A 17,584-nucleotide genomic window follows, 5' to 3' on the forward strand; every position below is an offset into this window, starting at 1 on the left:
ACACCGTGCCTAATAAGAGAAAGACTTAACCGTCTTCAGGGATAACGTGCCTAAATGCTCCTTTTGGCGAGTGAATAGCGCTCAAAGCAATATTTACCTTATTGCTACAAAAAAAGTTTCCTATTCTGTAGGAAAAAGAATGTTTCTATAGATTGCACAGTCTCGTTCACTGCTGTGTAGAGCGCATGAACAACTAGGTTCGGTTACACGGTTGACCACTGGCTGCGACTAATGGTTTCCACATAGCCCATGCTTACCCTGCCAGGTGCATGCGTGGCGTAATACATGTGTAAGGCTACAAATGTTATGTGTTGCGAGCGGCGATGCTTAATCAGCGCCTTCATTATGCCTGAGCGGGTCGCTCGGCATAATGTACACACCGTACAGTTGTACGCATCAACTGTACACACCAGTTAATGGCACTGTACATTTCATGTACCATTGCGCAAAAATTTTCATGCAGTCACAAAGAGGCTATGTAAAAGAACTGTGAGTGCACTTTCCTAGATTTTCTTAAATGCTATGAATGCCAGGGTCCCTGCTTTTAGCTTTTGCCTAAATGAATGTCATTCTCATTTTGACTACAAATGCTGAAGGGCTGAGTTCTATTTCGCGCACCTTCCACGTCAGGGCGTCCCTAGCGTGAAATCGAACTTGATGTGCTGCATATTATTGCCCAAAATAAGTGGCCGAGAGCCGGAATACATGCGTTGACACATTTTAGTTTACGTGCGTAAAAGCCTAATGCGACTTCGTTTCGGCTGAAATTAGCAGCAAAAAACATTAAATATACCATGCGCATGCAGGACTCGATACGCGCACCAGTTGACATTCTACTTTTTTTTCTTGCCTTTCACGTATAGATTCCGATGGTTTCATTTCAGTGGGCATGTAAGAAATGCGTACACATGCGGGTGGTACATGTCTCACAAACTACACAAAGTTTATGATATTTGTTGCCAACTATCTTCGAATGGAATGCGTTTCCTACAGCTAAGGTGACGGCCAATATTCCTGCGTTTTCAAAAATAATTAACCAGTTGCTAATGTTATCTTTCTTGCATATGTACTATTGATATTTGCGAGCTCCTGTTCGCTTTTGATTCTTACGTTTTGCTGTTCTAGTTCTCTTTATTTCGTCACACCCACTCCCCCATTATGGCGCCTCGGTGCTTCAGGATGTGCTTAACAAAATAACAATACTAATAAAAATAACATTAATAATAAATATTGGTAAATAATAAAATCAACAGGAAGTGCGTCAGACTTTCAAGCAACACAATGACTGACTTTCGGAAGTATCAGTCCCGAAGAAACAGGAAGAGACCTGTTCATTGCTAAGACTTCTTGATCACCCGTCATGAACAGCTTATGCCAAAATGATGCCGCAAGTTCTAATTTCCGCTTTGTAATTACCCCATTCGGCACGGGGAGTGGAATGTAAGGCAGTCAACACAAATTTGGTAGTTGTTTCTTTACCTTGCTACTGACTTACTTACTCTTATTTTATTGTGGCTGAAGAGTTCTGTGTGCTGGTAGCTCGATCCATGATCATCCCTACTGACGCGGCACTGAATGGCGTCCCTGAGGCACGCGTATCAGAAATGAACGTGTCATTTTCACCTGAAGAGCTCTACGCTGCGTTAGCGACCTGCAGGCGTTCTTCGTCACCAGGACCAGATGGCATCACGTACGCTGCCCTATGCCCCCTTGGACATGACGCACGTAGTGAGCTGCTCAACTATTACAATGAGTCTTGGCGAAACGGCGTTGTTCCTAAACAATGGAAATCGAGCCGCTTGATCCCCATTCTGAAACCTGGAAAGTTTCCGCTTGATTTATCATCACATCGTCCAATTGCGCCTTCGAGCTGCGTCGGCAAAGTGATGGAAAGAATGATTCTTGCCCGCTTAGAATGGTACCTCGAGCGATTCAACATCTATCCGGATGCATTGGCTGGCTTTCGTCGAGGTCGCTCGTCCATCGACAATGCTATTGACCTCGTTACCTAGGTCCAAGAACAGAAAATCCTCAAGCGCCTACCAGTTGCAGTTTTTCTCGATGTCAAAGGAGCATACGACAATGTCGCCCATGACGCCATACTGAACTCACTTGAGGCTGTAGGAGTTGGTAGCCGGATGTATCAATGGATTCGGGACTATTTGACCGAGAGGTGCTTTTTCTTACAGACTGAAGACGACCGAACTTCGGAACATTACATCTTCCATGGTGTGCCGCAGGGTGGAGTGTTGAGCCCTATATTGTTCAACCTCGTCGTGGTGGGAATTGTGGAATTTTTAGTTCATGTCTCTATATACGCCGACGAGATTTGCATCTGGGCCTCTGCAGTGACTCGGCCTCAGGTGCGGGCCAGGCTTCAGCGGGCGGCAACCATGACGGCGTCTTATCTACGAGAACAAGGCCTCAGTGTGTCTACAGAAAAGTACGCATTGGTTGGTGTTACGCGCAAACAAATGGAAATGCTTATCCTGTTTCGATCAACGGTCAAAGTGTGTCCTATGTTAAGACGCATCGCTTTCTGGGTGTCATCATTCACCGCGACCTCTCGTGGACTCCTCACTGCGTCTACCTGAAGAAGTTATTTGCTATTGCTCAGGTATTAAAATTTCTCTGCGGGAAAAACTGGGGTGTACCAGTACATTCTATGCTGCAGCTGTACATGGTACTGTTCCTGGGACTCCTTCCTTACAATCTGCCAGTGTTATCAAATACATGCAAGACGAACAATTGGGGCTCTGGAGAGCATACAAGGTCAAGCCCTACGCACGTGTTTAGGGCTGCCTCGGTGCACCTCAACAACAGCAACAATAGCCATCGTGAGAGACCATACCAACCGGACACACGTAGCTGCCGACTCCCTCAGAGTGCACATTCGTCATCATCAGTGATGGTCGGGATCTGTCAAGGATCCCCGACCATCACTTAGCTTCCCTACCAGCGGAGAGACCTCAAGCGACCTTTTCAAAAGTGATTAGCGCCCATCAAGAGTGTATACCGTCATCTTTTACACCCGCGGTGAAGCCTTCATCTCCCCTGTAGTGCCTGCGACAGCCTCAAGTGAATTTTACTATTCCCGGAATCACCAAGAAGGCCAATCATCCATCGCTGGCTCTGAAGCAACTGACGCTCCTATTAATGCACCCGACATATCATGACTACATACACATATATACCGACGGTTCGGCCTCACCTACCAGCTCAACTGCAGCATTCGTCGTTCCAGCCAAGCAAGTTCCAGTTAAATTCAATTTATCACATATGACTACATCTACGTCGGCAGAAGTTGCAGCCCTCCATCCAGCTGTGACCTACGTCAAAGAAGAGCGGGCACAAAAATGGGTCATATTCTGTGACTTTAAGGCAGCCTTTCACATTATCAAGGCAGCCTTACATCACCGAACTTACGAGCAGATGATATCCGACATCTTGGAAGTACATCACCATGCTCTGGAAACAGGACACATCATAGTGTTCCAGTGGATTCCTGCTCACTATGGCATCATCGGCAACGACATTGCTGACAGGGCTGCCTGATCTGCCCACGAAGACACCCAGACGCGTACAATACCTTTGGCGAGGACGGACACTGCCAGAGAACTTCGTCTGCTCTCACGCAAAAAGTCAAAAGCTTTATGGAGTTCAAGTGCCTTCAATTGCCTATTGTACAAGTTGGACCCCTTCCTGCGTCTACAATTGCCATCTAGCCTTTCCCGCGGCGAAACAACCTTGCTGTGCCGCTTGTGGCTGGGAGTGGCGTTCATGAACGCTTACTCATTCGGTATGGGAATGGCCGAGAGCACGATGTGCGACTCCTGTATGTGCGAGGAAACCATCGAGCACCTATTGTGTACCTGTCCTCGCTACGACGTACAACGCCTCTCTCTCAGGACCACTTTAAACCGACTAGACTCGAGACCATTCTCTGAGTCAAAGATACATCGGACCGAGGCTACACCTGTCACTGGCACAAAAAGCAATGCGTGCATTAGTACAGTATTTGAAGCGCACCGGTTTAAGTGACCGCCTATAGTGTCCCTGTACATCGTCCCACGTGTACTCAGTACTCGTTCTCTCCCTATTTTACTCTTTCTATTCCCCCTTCCCCTCACCCCTAGTGCAGGGTAGCAAACCGGACACTCTTCTGGTTGACCTCCCTGCCTTTCCTCTCCTTGCTCTCTCTCTGTCGTCTCCTTTTTTTGTATAAATGTCAGGGGCCTTCTTCATTTGTATCGATCACCTATTTGCCGAACACGACAATTGGCATGCTGTCATCTCGACAACAATCTTCCACTGATCTGTTGTACGCAAAATCTGTTCTGCGGAACTACAAGCACGCGGAAGCTTCATGAAAGGGAAACTTGTCATCCACACAACTGCATAACGAAGCTACAGAGGAACCCCATACAGGTTACTCTTAAAGGAAGCTTCGCAGTTGCAAAAACGTTGTTTCGGAAATCGAAACCAGGATCCACGCCTTTCCGGCGTGGTTGCTCCACCATCTGAGCTAACCAGGAGGCTGCAGATTGCTGCGCGAGGGGGAATTATTCCACAACTCGATTAACATGGACAATGAATGCGGCCACATTCAATATCCATATTCATTGCCGTTTGAAATGGAATTTCTAATGGATGTTATCGTGGATGACGAAATGGAGTTGTTGCCGAAATCGCTGTAAATGCGTTCTTTGTATTGGTCGAAAGTTGCTGACAGCAGTGTCATTGCATAAAGCACGACAACTTGGAGTACACAAGCATTGTGCGCGCCTATACAGCACGAAATGTTTTATGTATAGATTTCATACACTCTTGGTTTCCGCTGACAAACACGACACGACACGACATTTGCCGCTGGTGCTGCTCAGTGGAATGCTATGCCTGTACGAAGGTTCCAAGAGAAACTCTCGTAACGACGAATTTCCTATATAAGCAACACATACCGAGCTTCAACGAGGAACTCGATATAAGCTACCGCAGTTGCGACAGCCACGATAAGAAAAGAAACCTGCCGAGAAGCAGGAAAAGGAATGAGGCGCGCCGTCCAGATCGATAGAATCACGGCATTCGTCTCAGTCCCGTTCGAGCGAGCGCTCGAAGCACACCCGGTGGTCGCTCTTTTCCAACGGTTCAATATCGCGTTCATCCTTGGCTCTACGCTCGCGCGCGCCGCCCGATTAAGCCACAGCGGCGTAAAGGAAAGCCCGCAATTTGTGGGCGAACCGGTGCCGCCCTTCCCTCGAAAGAACTTTTCATTGCTTGATTTGCACCGTCGAGAGCAGCGACAGGTCTTTAACAGCACCTTTGCCTTTGCGTTGCGAATATTTTTTCGTGAACCTGAACGAGCACGATGGTCGTTTTCGGAACGTCCTTCATTCTCCTTAGCCTCTTATTATTTAAGGTTTTTTCTTCAAACAGCCAGCGAATGACCTGAAGAGGCACATCTTGTGAGCGAATCGATTAAACACGCATATTTTTTTCTTTGTAGAGGCTTTAAATGAAAAACATTCGCAGATCCCACATAAATCTTGCAATCTATGTGTAGCAAAGTTATCCCCGTGTATCGGGTAATCAAATACTACAAGGTGGCCCATTTCATTTCTGCGTATTTGCCGTAAAGGAAACTGGCACGCGCGATTGGGCTTACGCACACACGTGCTACGCAATTTCACAGACGCGGCGATGATCTCGAAGAGTTAGCATCCGTTGGCACTATCGATGTATACCTGCGATTGATGGTCAAATGAAAGCAAGGTCTGCCGCTTTCATTAGGCCACAATCGCACGTATACGTCGATAGTGCCGACGCCAACTACCTCCATTTTTTTTCTAGTGTCAGAACTGTGGTGTCCATGATAGGGGAATTCGGTATCACTTCCGACACACGAGCGAACTTTGGTAAAAGTTCGGGGTTATCGTTTGGCTCATGGATCTTTAAGTCGACAGAGTTCGATACTAATGAATCGTCTTCTAGCCACCAAAGTTTGTTGGCGATCCCAGGATGCATATAGGTCAGGAGCACATTACTGGAGAGAACGTGTATCAACACTCGCACGTTATGTCCAAGCAGTCATTCCCCATAACCTCTCAATCTTTGTCACAGCTAAAGCGCGCACTTTATTCTGGGTAAATAATTAATTGTTCTAGGGTATACATTCAGCGGTTCCCCGAATCTTTGCAGCTTTGATTTGATCATCTACTTATGAGGCAACGAGGAGTGGCAATAATTTCTGATGAGTTAGTGCAGGCGGGCTTGGATTTGTTCATCTTTGTGTTAAACAATGAGTGTCTCGTATCTTCTTTTTTGTCACTGTTCTCATTCGTTACTTCGGCGTTCTTGCAAGTAATTTCAACGCGTTTTTCTTCATGTCCTTATTTGTAAGGATTCATGCTTGATGTGTACATCTCAGTGCACCTCCTAGCAATAAGATTTTCAAATGAATACTTATTCGCTATCTCACGGAAACATTTGCGTAAATATCTAATAGGTATGCTTTTGGCACCTCCGTTATACTCCTCACTATCCTCACTACCTGTACATGACGTGCCTGCACAAGTCTTCTCAAATGCCTATTTCTCCACAATACAGAACATTCTTCTATGCATGCTGAGATGACACCGGTTAAATCTTGATTAAGTTGGAAAGGCATTTTTGGATATTCAATAACTGTTGTCTCTGCGATGTACCGGAAGCTATAGAACACTGTTTTAATAACTGCAAGCGCGCTATCATATTTTACGACGTTATCTTAAGCACTTTTAAAAGAAGTTTGATGTGAATTTAAGTACCATACGAAATATTACGTCACATAAATCTGAAGCTATGCCTTTTGACCGGCTGTTCTTTATGGGGTTGCACAGTTTATGAAAAACTCGCATGTTAGATTGGAACGCACAACAAATCCTATCTTTGCAATCACATTTCATTCAGGTCATTGCACAACTGAAATAGCTTAATTATCAAAGAGGTTTCCAACCTCACTGGTTCCCCATTGTTGATGAAGTCTTTCCTTCTGCCTTCTCTGTAGTGAACTGTATACACTAGTAATTGTACTCTGAAGTGTTTGTTTGCTTGCAGGCGTGGCTACGACTGTTTTGGCCACCGTGTACATATCCTTTGGACGTATGTTTTATCTTACTAATGATGCCATGAAAGTATAAATAATTAACGATTGTGGTCTGTTGGTTAGAGCATGTGCTCGTCTACTAGAGTACCAAGGTTCGATTCCATCATCGGGCCCGTAAACATTTTTTTAGTGTGAGGTATTCAGCATGACAGCTGCAGCAGCACCCAGCAGTCACGGACGGAAAAGTTCGCGGTGGCTCGCAAAAAACGTTTTGTTCAAAAATCTTCATATTTGTCAATCGTCATTTTCTCATTTTAAGCAGGCAATTGTGTTCTAATTCTTGCGCGATGTGCAGTATACAACTTCGACTTGCAAAGCACAACTTAAGCGTGGAGGATCAAGGTGATCGAATAAATTATTCCATCACCTCGATGCTCCAGGTTGAAGTCACTCTTTCCAGGCTTCAAAGAACACTTGTGCTTCACGTATAACAGTCGCTCACAAATGGGAATCTTCTAATGGTCACACATCACATACATCGAACAGATTCCGGCATCTCTTAAACATCCTTCACCGAATTGAAATTTGCTTATTGATGCATGCACCATGGCGCAAAGCGATAATGGGTGGTTACTAAACTTAAACCCACCAATCAGCCTTGGTGCATGGGATAGGGCGTACGATTAGGCTTCAACCGTCGGTGATGGATCAAAGAAAGCGTTCATAATTTGTGATTTATAGGTGATAAAGGTGATTTATCAATGCAGCGGGCATATCAACTTTTGCGGTCATTCAAAGACTGCGAGAAGGGCGAGGAAATTGCACCGGCTGTCGATGATACATTCGACACGAAGGTGGCCTTGGCCTGGAAACTAGCGTTTTTTTTTTCTTGTGGCCTTTTCCTACATTTAGTTTTCGTGGAGCAAATAATAGTTGTCCCTAACATCTTTTGCAGCGTCATAATCAGTGCGCTGAAGCACCTTTTCACGTCGCATCGTTTTTGTGATTTCTTGCGCCTTATTTTCTCTGGGCCAAGGAAACATTAGGCCTACAACAGCAATATTTTGGTGGAAAAGAGTTAATTTGATTTTTCTCAATGAGTTGTGCATCTTCTTCGTTGAAGGCTTTAAGTTCCATTCTATAATTTAATACAGGCTATCTGAGCTATATTATTGTCAATTAGAATTATTGTAAATATATTTTTGAATCGCTCATGAGGATGGGCAACTATATGCATTTTCTTCGTGTTCGGTCACTGTGAACATGATCTCTTAATAAAAGCTCGTGAAAAGTCAGTTGAAACATTCATCCAGATATGTTTCTTCTTTCGTTCTAAGAGAATCTTAAAACTGAATCCAATAGCTTTTTCAATGAGGTGATAGAATTCTATAGTTCTCACCTGTCCAATTCGCCACAGCAAACGCCTTGTCGCAGTCGGTGTGCATGCCCCCTCTCCCTCCATTTGACAAGGCACAACAAACAAACCAGTTCACTTCATTTAAATTTCATTTTTATTGTCAACATTTTGGGAAAACAAAAGACCAACAGAAAACAAGAGAACAAGCACAAAAATAAGGGAGAGAACGTATGGCACATTTCACGCGGTAATGTTTAGTGTAGATTACACAGGTGCGTCGGTGACAAAAGAACAGCCCGTGTGGCCCGCGAAAACGTGTATTCTTCCGAATGCGCGCTCCTAACTTTCGCGCACTCATCGATGTGTTCTCGCCTCTCGAAGCTTCAATTTGTGCCGGGCCCTTCAAACGATCTAAAAAGAAGGGCACTGGTGTAACAAGAAGAATAATGTGATGGGGATAACCACCCCATTGTCCTTTGTATAACGCGAAGTGTCAACGCAGTGACTCTATGTACACAGGAGACGCCCGAATGGTTCCAGGGTAATTATGCAGAGAACCAGAGATAGCGGCGAGATAGAGTGATTAGGGTTCGGGGCTAGAAGAGGGTCGGTGGGGTAGACCGTGGGGCATAGAAAAATAACATCTCCGGGATAGTCGTCAAAAGTACAAGATCAACGACGCGACACTCGCAAGGTGCTAACACTTCTTTCTGACCGATCCATGGTGAACGCACTCCAGACAACTCCAGCCCCTCCTGTCGGCGTCCTTGATCTTTCCTTTTTGCTGCTTGTGTTCACCTGCTTCTTTTTTAATTTCTCTCTACTTCATTTGCTCATTTCTTCTCGATATGACGCAGCGTCTGATACCTGCATCAAGAAAATAGTGAAGGACACGTTACTCCACTAGTGTATTCTGTGTTCATGGCCAATATTGACTTTCACATAGGGTCACCCTGGATTCCCCTTCGCCATTTATTCCTTGAATTATATTACTAGGGCATAGCAAGAGAGCGCTGTACGATAACCAAATTTTACTCTTGAGCATTCATCACCAAATGTGGTCGAATACTTTTCTAATGGAAAGAATTCACAACACACAAAAAAGCATTGCCTATGCTTTCATTATGCCTAGGGTGTCATTATGAATTTAATTAGGCACCGATCTGCTGATCTGCGGGTTGACATTACTTAAATACTTTCAGACATGAAAACATTTAGAATGCGCTTGAGCTCGCTGTCACCAGCCGAACTGACAAGAGTGTATATGACAAAAAAAAAGAAGAAACTTGTGTTGTTTTTTGGGCTCCTACTTCCCAGTCTGAATTACTTTCCTGTCTAAAGCAGTTCAACGTCGCTCATTTGCGCATGATGGATAATGTAAAACGTAATATTTTATTCAGCATTTATAAAAATTTACTTGAGCGACACGTAAAATTTAGAAATCATGTAGCATGATATAACCATACGCAATGTATTTATTGAAAACGATCCAGTTAGGAACATGGCCTACTAAGCTCGATGAACGTGTCGTCGAGAGGAATAGATATTAATAAGATGGCGCATTTTTAGCAGTGCAAGTGACAAGAAATAGAAGGTGATTTACGACTACTAACATGTCTTCAACTTACGTGTTGCAGCTAGCAGCACCCGTCGGTACGAATTCCCACGTCTTCCTCTCTTGTTGAGCCTGAGGTCACGAGAGCTATGAACATGCAGAAAGTCAAGGGGAGTTTTTCACCACTCACAGCCACCATTTGTAAAGTTTCACTTATGTACACGATTCGCTTGTCTTATGCACCAATCAGCACGTCCAAGTCTCGGTACTCCTGAGATGCACAAGGTGAGTGTATTTGTTGCTGGCGGCCGAAGAAATCCGATACGCACACATCTGAAGCCTTAACAATGCGCAATCACGCGACTTAGACACACTGTAACATAACATATCCTGAATTACTAACTGCCAACTGGCTCGAGAACAGAAGACTGCTCCTAGTCATGACACTCGCTATACTTGCTCGCACTTGTTTTCCGCTGAACAGCGTTCGCTGTCGAGGAGATCTAAGTGAAAATGCTCGCGCTTACGTTCAGAAAACTGCACAGGTCACATCACCGCCCAGTTGCTCTCGAAGAACAACGGCTTTCGTTCGCCATTCCACTGACCATCACTTTTTTATGTTGTTTGCTATCACAGTAGTCCAGAAACCAGATGCAAATTTAAACATTTAAGGTGAGAGAAAATTGTAGAAACAAACTTTGTTCACGTAAAAGACTCGACCAGTCGAGCATTTGGAGGGTGCTTCCATTGGTCGTCTTCTCGACAGAACGCTGCTTCCTTACTTTAATTCTTCAATAGTTGATTGCTGATACGACGACCCACACAAAATAAGTCGGTGGGATTAACGACCACTGGTTCCGGCATCATGCTGACGCTGTTGTAGAGAGCGGGAACGGCTTGGTCACTGTGGAGACTGTGGTGGTTGAGGCTCATAGGCCGGTGCTCTTCTTGACAATCCAAACTTGGTTGTCTTCCTTGGGGTAGATTGAGGATATCTGCAGTTGCGTGGCTTCCTGAGGACTGGCAGCTGTGGTTGAAGGACATGCGTCTTCGTCCGTTACATCCTTCTTGGCCTCTCGACCTGTGCAGACGGTGAAAATAATGAAACATCCTCGGTGCTTTATCGCGAATAAAGAGGACAAAACGAAGGCGCACCTAAAGCAGCCACGAATGACAGCAACATACATTTGCCGCAGAATTGCACCATTATTTCAAAAGTTGGAACACTGCACATGGTGAATTCAGGAGAGTGCAAGAATTGTAACAGGAAATATACAGAGGTAGTAGTTCATTTATCGACTGATCTGTTTAGATTGCTTACACAAGAGAAAACACGGAATATTCGCGTACACTTAGTTAAGATATGGCTATAAGTTCCGCGTTACTAGTCATCCCAGTTTCGATGGATCCGCAGCAAGGTCGTGCCACACAGTGTCATATTGATGTACTACAAAGCCAGAACGTCTAGCAACCAAACTCGCAACATAACGGTTGCCCACTCTTCGAAATACAGAATAGTAGGGAAAAAAAGGAAAGCGTCAATGACGACAAGCAATGCTATAAAAATCCAGTGATTTAAAACACTGCTTCAATGGATCCTTCATAACTCAGATGTACAACTGACATTTCCGGCCTCAAGTTATTCGCTAGCTGAAATAAATGCCGTCATTAGGCCTACCAGGTAACTTATAACACATGCCATTCCAAGCATAAGTAAAACAAACACTTGTAAATAGCAAACCACACAGAAGCAGAAGCAAATGAGACCAGCGCTCAATCAATGTGCCACTTTGTTTTGGGAGTATCGAAGGAAGGCTGGATAAATGAGGTTGATAACAATACATTTTGGAGAGAAAATTGAGACTAAACAAACCATAAGACATCTACATGTCGTAGCTAGGCGGTAAACTATCTCCGGTAATCCACGCATACGCAATTCCAAAAGAAGATACAGTGAACGCGAGGCACAATGGAAATACTCCAGTGCATGAGCCACAGATCAGGTGATGGCTACAGCAGGTGGAAGAGAAGAACGTCAGGTGCTGTAAGTCGAGTGAATGCACGTGCTCTTATTAACACAGGACATAAAAATGACAGGACACCGCAATAACTTTTGTCGCTGGATCCTTCTCAACAGCTACAACAATGCTTGCAATGCATGCAACCGTTTAAACTAATCGATCAATGTGCCGAGGCAATCTTAGCTGCATGTGTTTGAGTTTCACGCCCAAGCCCTGCTATCACATGGCGAGACCATCGAATGCTCTGAAGGTAACTCTGAAGATAAGTATGCACCTGTGAACAGATCCAATGAATGCACCAAAAGACAACGGCAGTTAGGAAGACTGAAGAACATGTAAACGCGATAGTGTGAGCCTGTCTAATGTTGTTTGCAGGCGTGTTGCCTATCAATCGGCCATATAATCTCGAGATTGTTACATTTAAAGCAGAACAGTTTAGACCGCAGGATACACTGAATTGAAGCACTGAATATGGTTAGAAATAGACATGTTTCCCACAGCACTAATTTTCGGCAACCTTGGCACTCAATAACAAAATGCTTCCCGCAAAAAAACAATTCTCCAAGTAGAAAAAATCCTATCTGCACAAACATTTTGTTTTTACTTTTGAAGCAGGCATTACATTAGGGTGCTTGAACATTATAAAACGTATTCTCTGCAGAAATGGACTCAAACATTTGTGCTTCCCGGATATAGTGCCTGCAAATCAACATCGTTGGGCTTTCTTTTTATTTTTTACACAAGGTACAATCAAAAAAAGGCATGGACGAACATATGCGCAAACTTTCAACTGTTTATTGTATGCAAGCGCACGTCAAATACATAGAACAAAAAGGGTGACAGGAAGTAAATAAAAACAAGAAATGTAAGAGCGAAATGAAGGTCATATAAGCACTCCTGAAATCGCGATGACAAGAATGGGTTGATCTAGTATTCGTCAATGAATTTAACGGCTCCTTCTCCCAGCGCCACAAAAGGTGTGCTCAAATGGTATTCGGAGTCAATTTTTATAGGGGCCCTGAACGACTTTTTATCGAAGTGAAAAAATGCATTTGAAGTTAAAATAGGCTATTTCAGAAATATTTTGCCGCAAAAAATACTTCGATGCGTTCACCAGAAGCGGAGGTATTGGCAATCAAACAAGCCCATCGCGGTGCTTCCGCTCCTTCTTCAGTGCCTTGCCCTGCGAAGGCTACGGCTGAATGGGGCGTGCCCACAACACTCCACCTACTGAAGGTTAAATTGTATTGCACTGCACCTAGAGCTTTGACAGTTTCCTTGGTAAAAAGTTTCCGTGACGCTCTAAATACTTTTCGAGCCTTCCCTTTTTTGTATCCTGTAACCAGACAGAATGCTTCTCCTATTTTTTTAACGAGAGGAATACCTGTAGTACTATTGCTCACTTCACCTTCACTGTTCGAATGCTCACAAATTTATCACTGTGAATGAAAACACAAATTTCTCGACTGCCTGCTGAACTTCTGAATTCCCTTATATAGTAATTAAAGCTTCTTGCTCGATACAGCCAAAGGTGCATAGTAATATCAATACTCACTCTTGCTGAAGAAGCGTCGCCCTTTCAGTTTGACTGCTCCAAGCACGATCAGAGGTAGAAGGCACAGAAGCGCCACGGCCGCGATCACCGTCACGAGAAGTGCGCTCGAGTAGATCTTAGCTGCGCTTCCTGCATTACGAATGAATGAAATGACGATAAAATCGCTGGAAGCACTAATGAAACGTCGGAAATGATTTAATATATGTTCACCCGTCTCACATGTATGCGGCCTGCCCAAGCCCAAAAGACAGTTTGCTGCCGTGTATGCTAATGCACAGAGACAATGATTTTATTCATGCTTGATTACAAGTGTAACAAAACACCTTTGTACATAATTGCTTATATATACGTATATTTGCATTTGGGTGAATACAACAAACAAAAAACAGGGTGATGCGTCGAAACCTCACATCGTTGTCTGCTTCACTTGCGGTGGTGAGCAACTTTCTAGAAGAGACATACCTCTAAACGGTCCAATAATTTCATTCAAGATGTCTTAGATTAGCGTCACGCAGGCGGACTACTAAAATTCATGAGCTACTCTAAAATGTAGGCTTGTTTCAGAACGGATAAAGGTTCGTTTTGTTTTCAAACCATTTTTAGCCTACGTTCGTTATTTCGCGAAGCAGGAAATTCACCAGGGTAAACAAAACGTTAGCGCTGATTTTCTTCACATGACTAATTTTAAATTATTGCATACAACTATACTAATTCATACCCCCCGCCTGGGGCTTTTCTCACAAAATACATATCACCTGAGAAAAATTTCGCATTGCTATTGGCCCACACGGGAAGACGTGGCAACAGAGGGAGAAGACTGCTTGATTTCTGCCACTTTCTGGAAAACATGCAGTATAAAAATACTCAAGGTTTCTGCAGTAGCCATTTTCAGATCGTGTACGACAGTTATATATGCCAGCTCACAGTTCTACGCTTTTTGTTTCGAGATGAATGTTTAACGTAACCATACTGAGTTAACCATTTATAAGAAAAAGGTGCATGCTTCACAGTGGTCAATCATTCCGAAAGAAAGGAACACTAACTTCAAATATTCTATTTTTTCTAGTTCAGGTTAAAGTATCCACAACATCAATAATATTCCGCCTATATTTCGAACGTTATGCTGTGTGAGTAAACTCGAGATTTGTGGTAAAGAACTTATGAATACGAATAACATTTCAGCAGTTTTTTTTACCTAAATCTTAAAGCGACAACCTGTTTAATACCAGAGAAACATACAAAGTGAACACATATCGGGGCTTCTCTTAGAACGCACCAGACTTGGTAAGCTTTCCCACGAGGGGCATTATCGGCGGCAGGATTGTGAGCTCTGGACTCCGGCCACGCTCGTTCACGGCGGAAACCACGAGAAAGTATTCCACACCAGGAAGAAGATCGTGGACCTGTACGCAAGAATATGTGGAGCATAGATATATGTACAGCATCGGAGTGTTTCAATACTGACATCTATGTGCAATTTGTTAGACCTCAAGTGCTAGGACCTGCATTAACAAAAGACATCACGCTACAGTGCACTTTTTGCAGAAACACGGGAGTAATTAATCATAGCCAACAAAATTATAGCCGTATGTACCCTAAATATAAAAATTGGCTTCGTGCGAGCAAGAAGCTTTGAGGGTGCGCTGTCGGCTACGTTGCTCGTTGGTGCTATTGGCGCATTAGCTTACCAATAAAATGAACGTCTAGTTTCACAATTACTTAAATAAATATTGAATCATAACACAGTCTGCTCCTAACAACTTTTAGAAGATGAATCTCTTTAAAAACGATATTTCCTTTCTGGGAAATCAAATTAGTAACACTGAAGTTTGACTATGAAGCACTTCTCTTCAGAGCACACTAGTGAAGCACGATCAGGCACAAAACGCCAGCAGTGCACACCTCTTGCACCAATGAACACAAGCGCTGTTTACTGAAGAGGTCTCAGGCCCGACAGGTCGAAGTAACAGTTCAAATATACTGGCCACGTGACATTTGCAGCTGAGAATGCAAATATAAAGGAGATAAGAAAATGTTGCTATGGCAGCACCACAAACATAACTTTGCTGCACGCTGAGTAATGCGATTTGAATTTGCTTAGGTGTTATAAAAGTGGACCAGATGCCACTTCTCTGAGCACTTCACACCAAGTAGCACGCTTACCCAGAAATCTGGTTTATCGGCCGTGAAATTGGCCGACACTGTGGCTGTAAGTGCGTCGTGCACGGAGAGCACAAAGTGCGCAGGAAGGTGTCCGTCCGAGCCTGCCTGGCATTCGAGGTGCAATGATCCCTCCGTCTGGTTCGTGATGGAACAGTTTTCTACGGGGCCTGGAGGTCCTGCTTTCGAACGCATCGCGAAGACCGAGAGGAGGTTTGTAAGAGAAAAGGAGATGAGTGGGAAGGAGGTGAGAGGTGAGTGAGAAAGAAACGAACAGTGAGTTAGATCACAGCAGGGAACGAAAAAAATGAATGTGCACCGGTATGCAGATATTTTGATCTCTGCCTTATAAGTGCTCAAGAATTTATTGATTTCACGCTCTCGTGTACTTTCTTATGCATTTTGCTTCGAAAAAAATTGGGAAAAGCGAAGCGTATTCCTTTTACCTATCCCAGCATTTGCCTCATATTATCGAGGTGCGCACAAACGTTCACGTCTGAATGCCACATATTTTCAATCTTAGCTACAAATGCAGGCGGAACCCCTCTCACAATGAACATAGACTTTAATGCGATTAGCTATAAATTATATAAACTCGACGTGGAGGTGTCTATTGTGGACTGGCTATTGTGGATGGGACTTTATTATATTTAGGGATAAACACACCAGTGACCCATGCCCAGCGAACCAAGTGTTCTACTTGGTCCGAGAGAAGCTAGCAGCAAGTTCTCTATTCGGCCATCCACCCAGTGGCCCTTGTGGTCTGCTCGGCAAGACACCAGGCAGCACATATCTAGTGGCCTAGGCAAGTATACAGCTATGCTCACTAGGTGAAAGGGGTTACATAGAAACACTCATTTCGCGAAGTAGGTAAAGTTCCCAAAGAATGCTAATTACTTTAGGAGTACTTAATTCATGTACCCTTCTTCGGCTATGAGCTTCTACCAATGCCGACAGCAAAATGTCTTGCCTTGCGAAATGCAAATGCGCTGGCTGCTTTCCTAGACTTAAGCATATACAACAGTGTATTCTTGTTGAATAACCGTCATGAAAGGTTTATATATTCTTATAAGTTCAAAGGTAAACGAACCATGATACGCAGTTTGCTAGCTGACAAACATCTCAACAGAATAATGCACAGCAAACAACCTTCCCGTGCAATGGCGGTTACATTTATAGAATTTGCAATATATTGCATTTATGCACTTTAGATTTCTTATACGAAGGGCTTTCACAATGGCTGTATTAATCGATACCATGAAAGCAGGAGAGGTGTACAAAGTGCACATTACCATGAGCGCACATTTTTTTAGTGTCAGCGGACTATAAAATTTCTGTCCCGTAAAGTACTGTGCAACGCACAAAAGACATCAAAACGTTCCATTGGGAAAGCTCATTGCAGGATGTCCAATGACAGCATTTCTGCATTGCAAGGGACAGAGTGCCAAAGAGATCACCGCCGATCTGGTGGGGGTGTACGGTGCAATACCCTAGTTTAAGGCACTGTCGTCAAATGGCGCCGGTGATTTCAAAGCGCTTGAACAAGGCTAGACTACGAAGAATGGGGTGACCTACCATGGCTCAATGGTTAACCACAACTTGACGCTCAAGTGCAGGCTCTAGTGCTTACTGACCGGCAGATAATTGTGGGACTATTTGTCCATCAGGTTAACTCGATGTCGGGCTCAAAATAAACTCCCTCCCCCGTGTCTGATTTCTTAATCTCGGTTCCTTCCCAGCAATATTCCGAACTTTGTAAACGCCCCTCGGAGTTGCATTTATACTTATTACGTGTATTATTGTTGCGCAGTTGGCGTAATGTCCCACGTGATTGTTATAACAGGCAATCAGATGC

General features: G+C 44.0%; 1 protein-coding gene across 1 annotated transcript in view; it reads right to left on the minus strand.

Moving 5' to 3' along the window:
* Nucleotides 1-8,602: 8,602 nt before the first annotated feature.
* Nucleotides 8,603-17,584, minus strand: part of LOC119440311 (hemicentin-2) — a 276,243-nt gene continuing 267,261 nt past the window's right edge. The window contains exons 9-13 of the mRNA XM_049661540.1: nucleotides 15,733-15,908; nucleotides 14,846-14,972; nucleotides 13,570-13,698; nucleotides 10,067-11,074; nucleotides 8,603-9,305 (exon numbers count right to left, since the gene is read on the minus strand). Of these exons, the coding sequence (XP_049517497.1) occupies nucleotides 10,923-11,074; nucleotides 13,570-13,698; nucleotides 14,846-14,972; nucleotides 15,733-15,908 (584 nt within the window). The 3' untranslated portion in view covers nucleotides 8,603-9,305; nucleotides 10,067-10,922. The remainder of the gene's footprint in view (nucleotides 9,306-10,066; nucleotides 11,075-13,569; nucleotides 13,699-14,845; nucleotides 14,973-15,732; nucleotides 15,909-17,584) is intronic.

This window comes from Dermacentor silvarum, chromosome 2, assembly GCF_013339745.2.
Source record: "Dermacentor silvarum isolate Dsil-2018 chromosome 2, BIME_Dsil_1.4, whole genome shotgun sequence".
NCBI classification, from domain to species: domain Eukaryota; kingdom Metazoa; phylum Arthropoda; class Arachnida; order Ixodida; family Ixodidae; genus Dermacentor; species Dermacentor silvarum.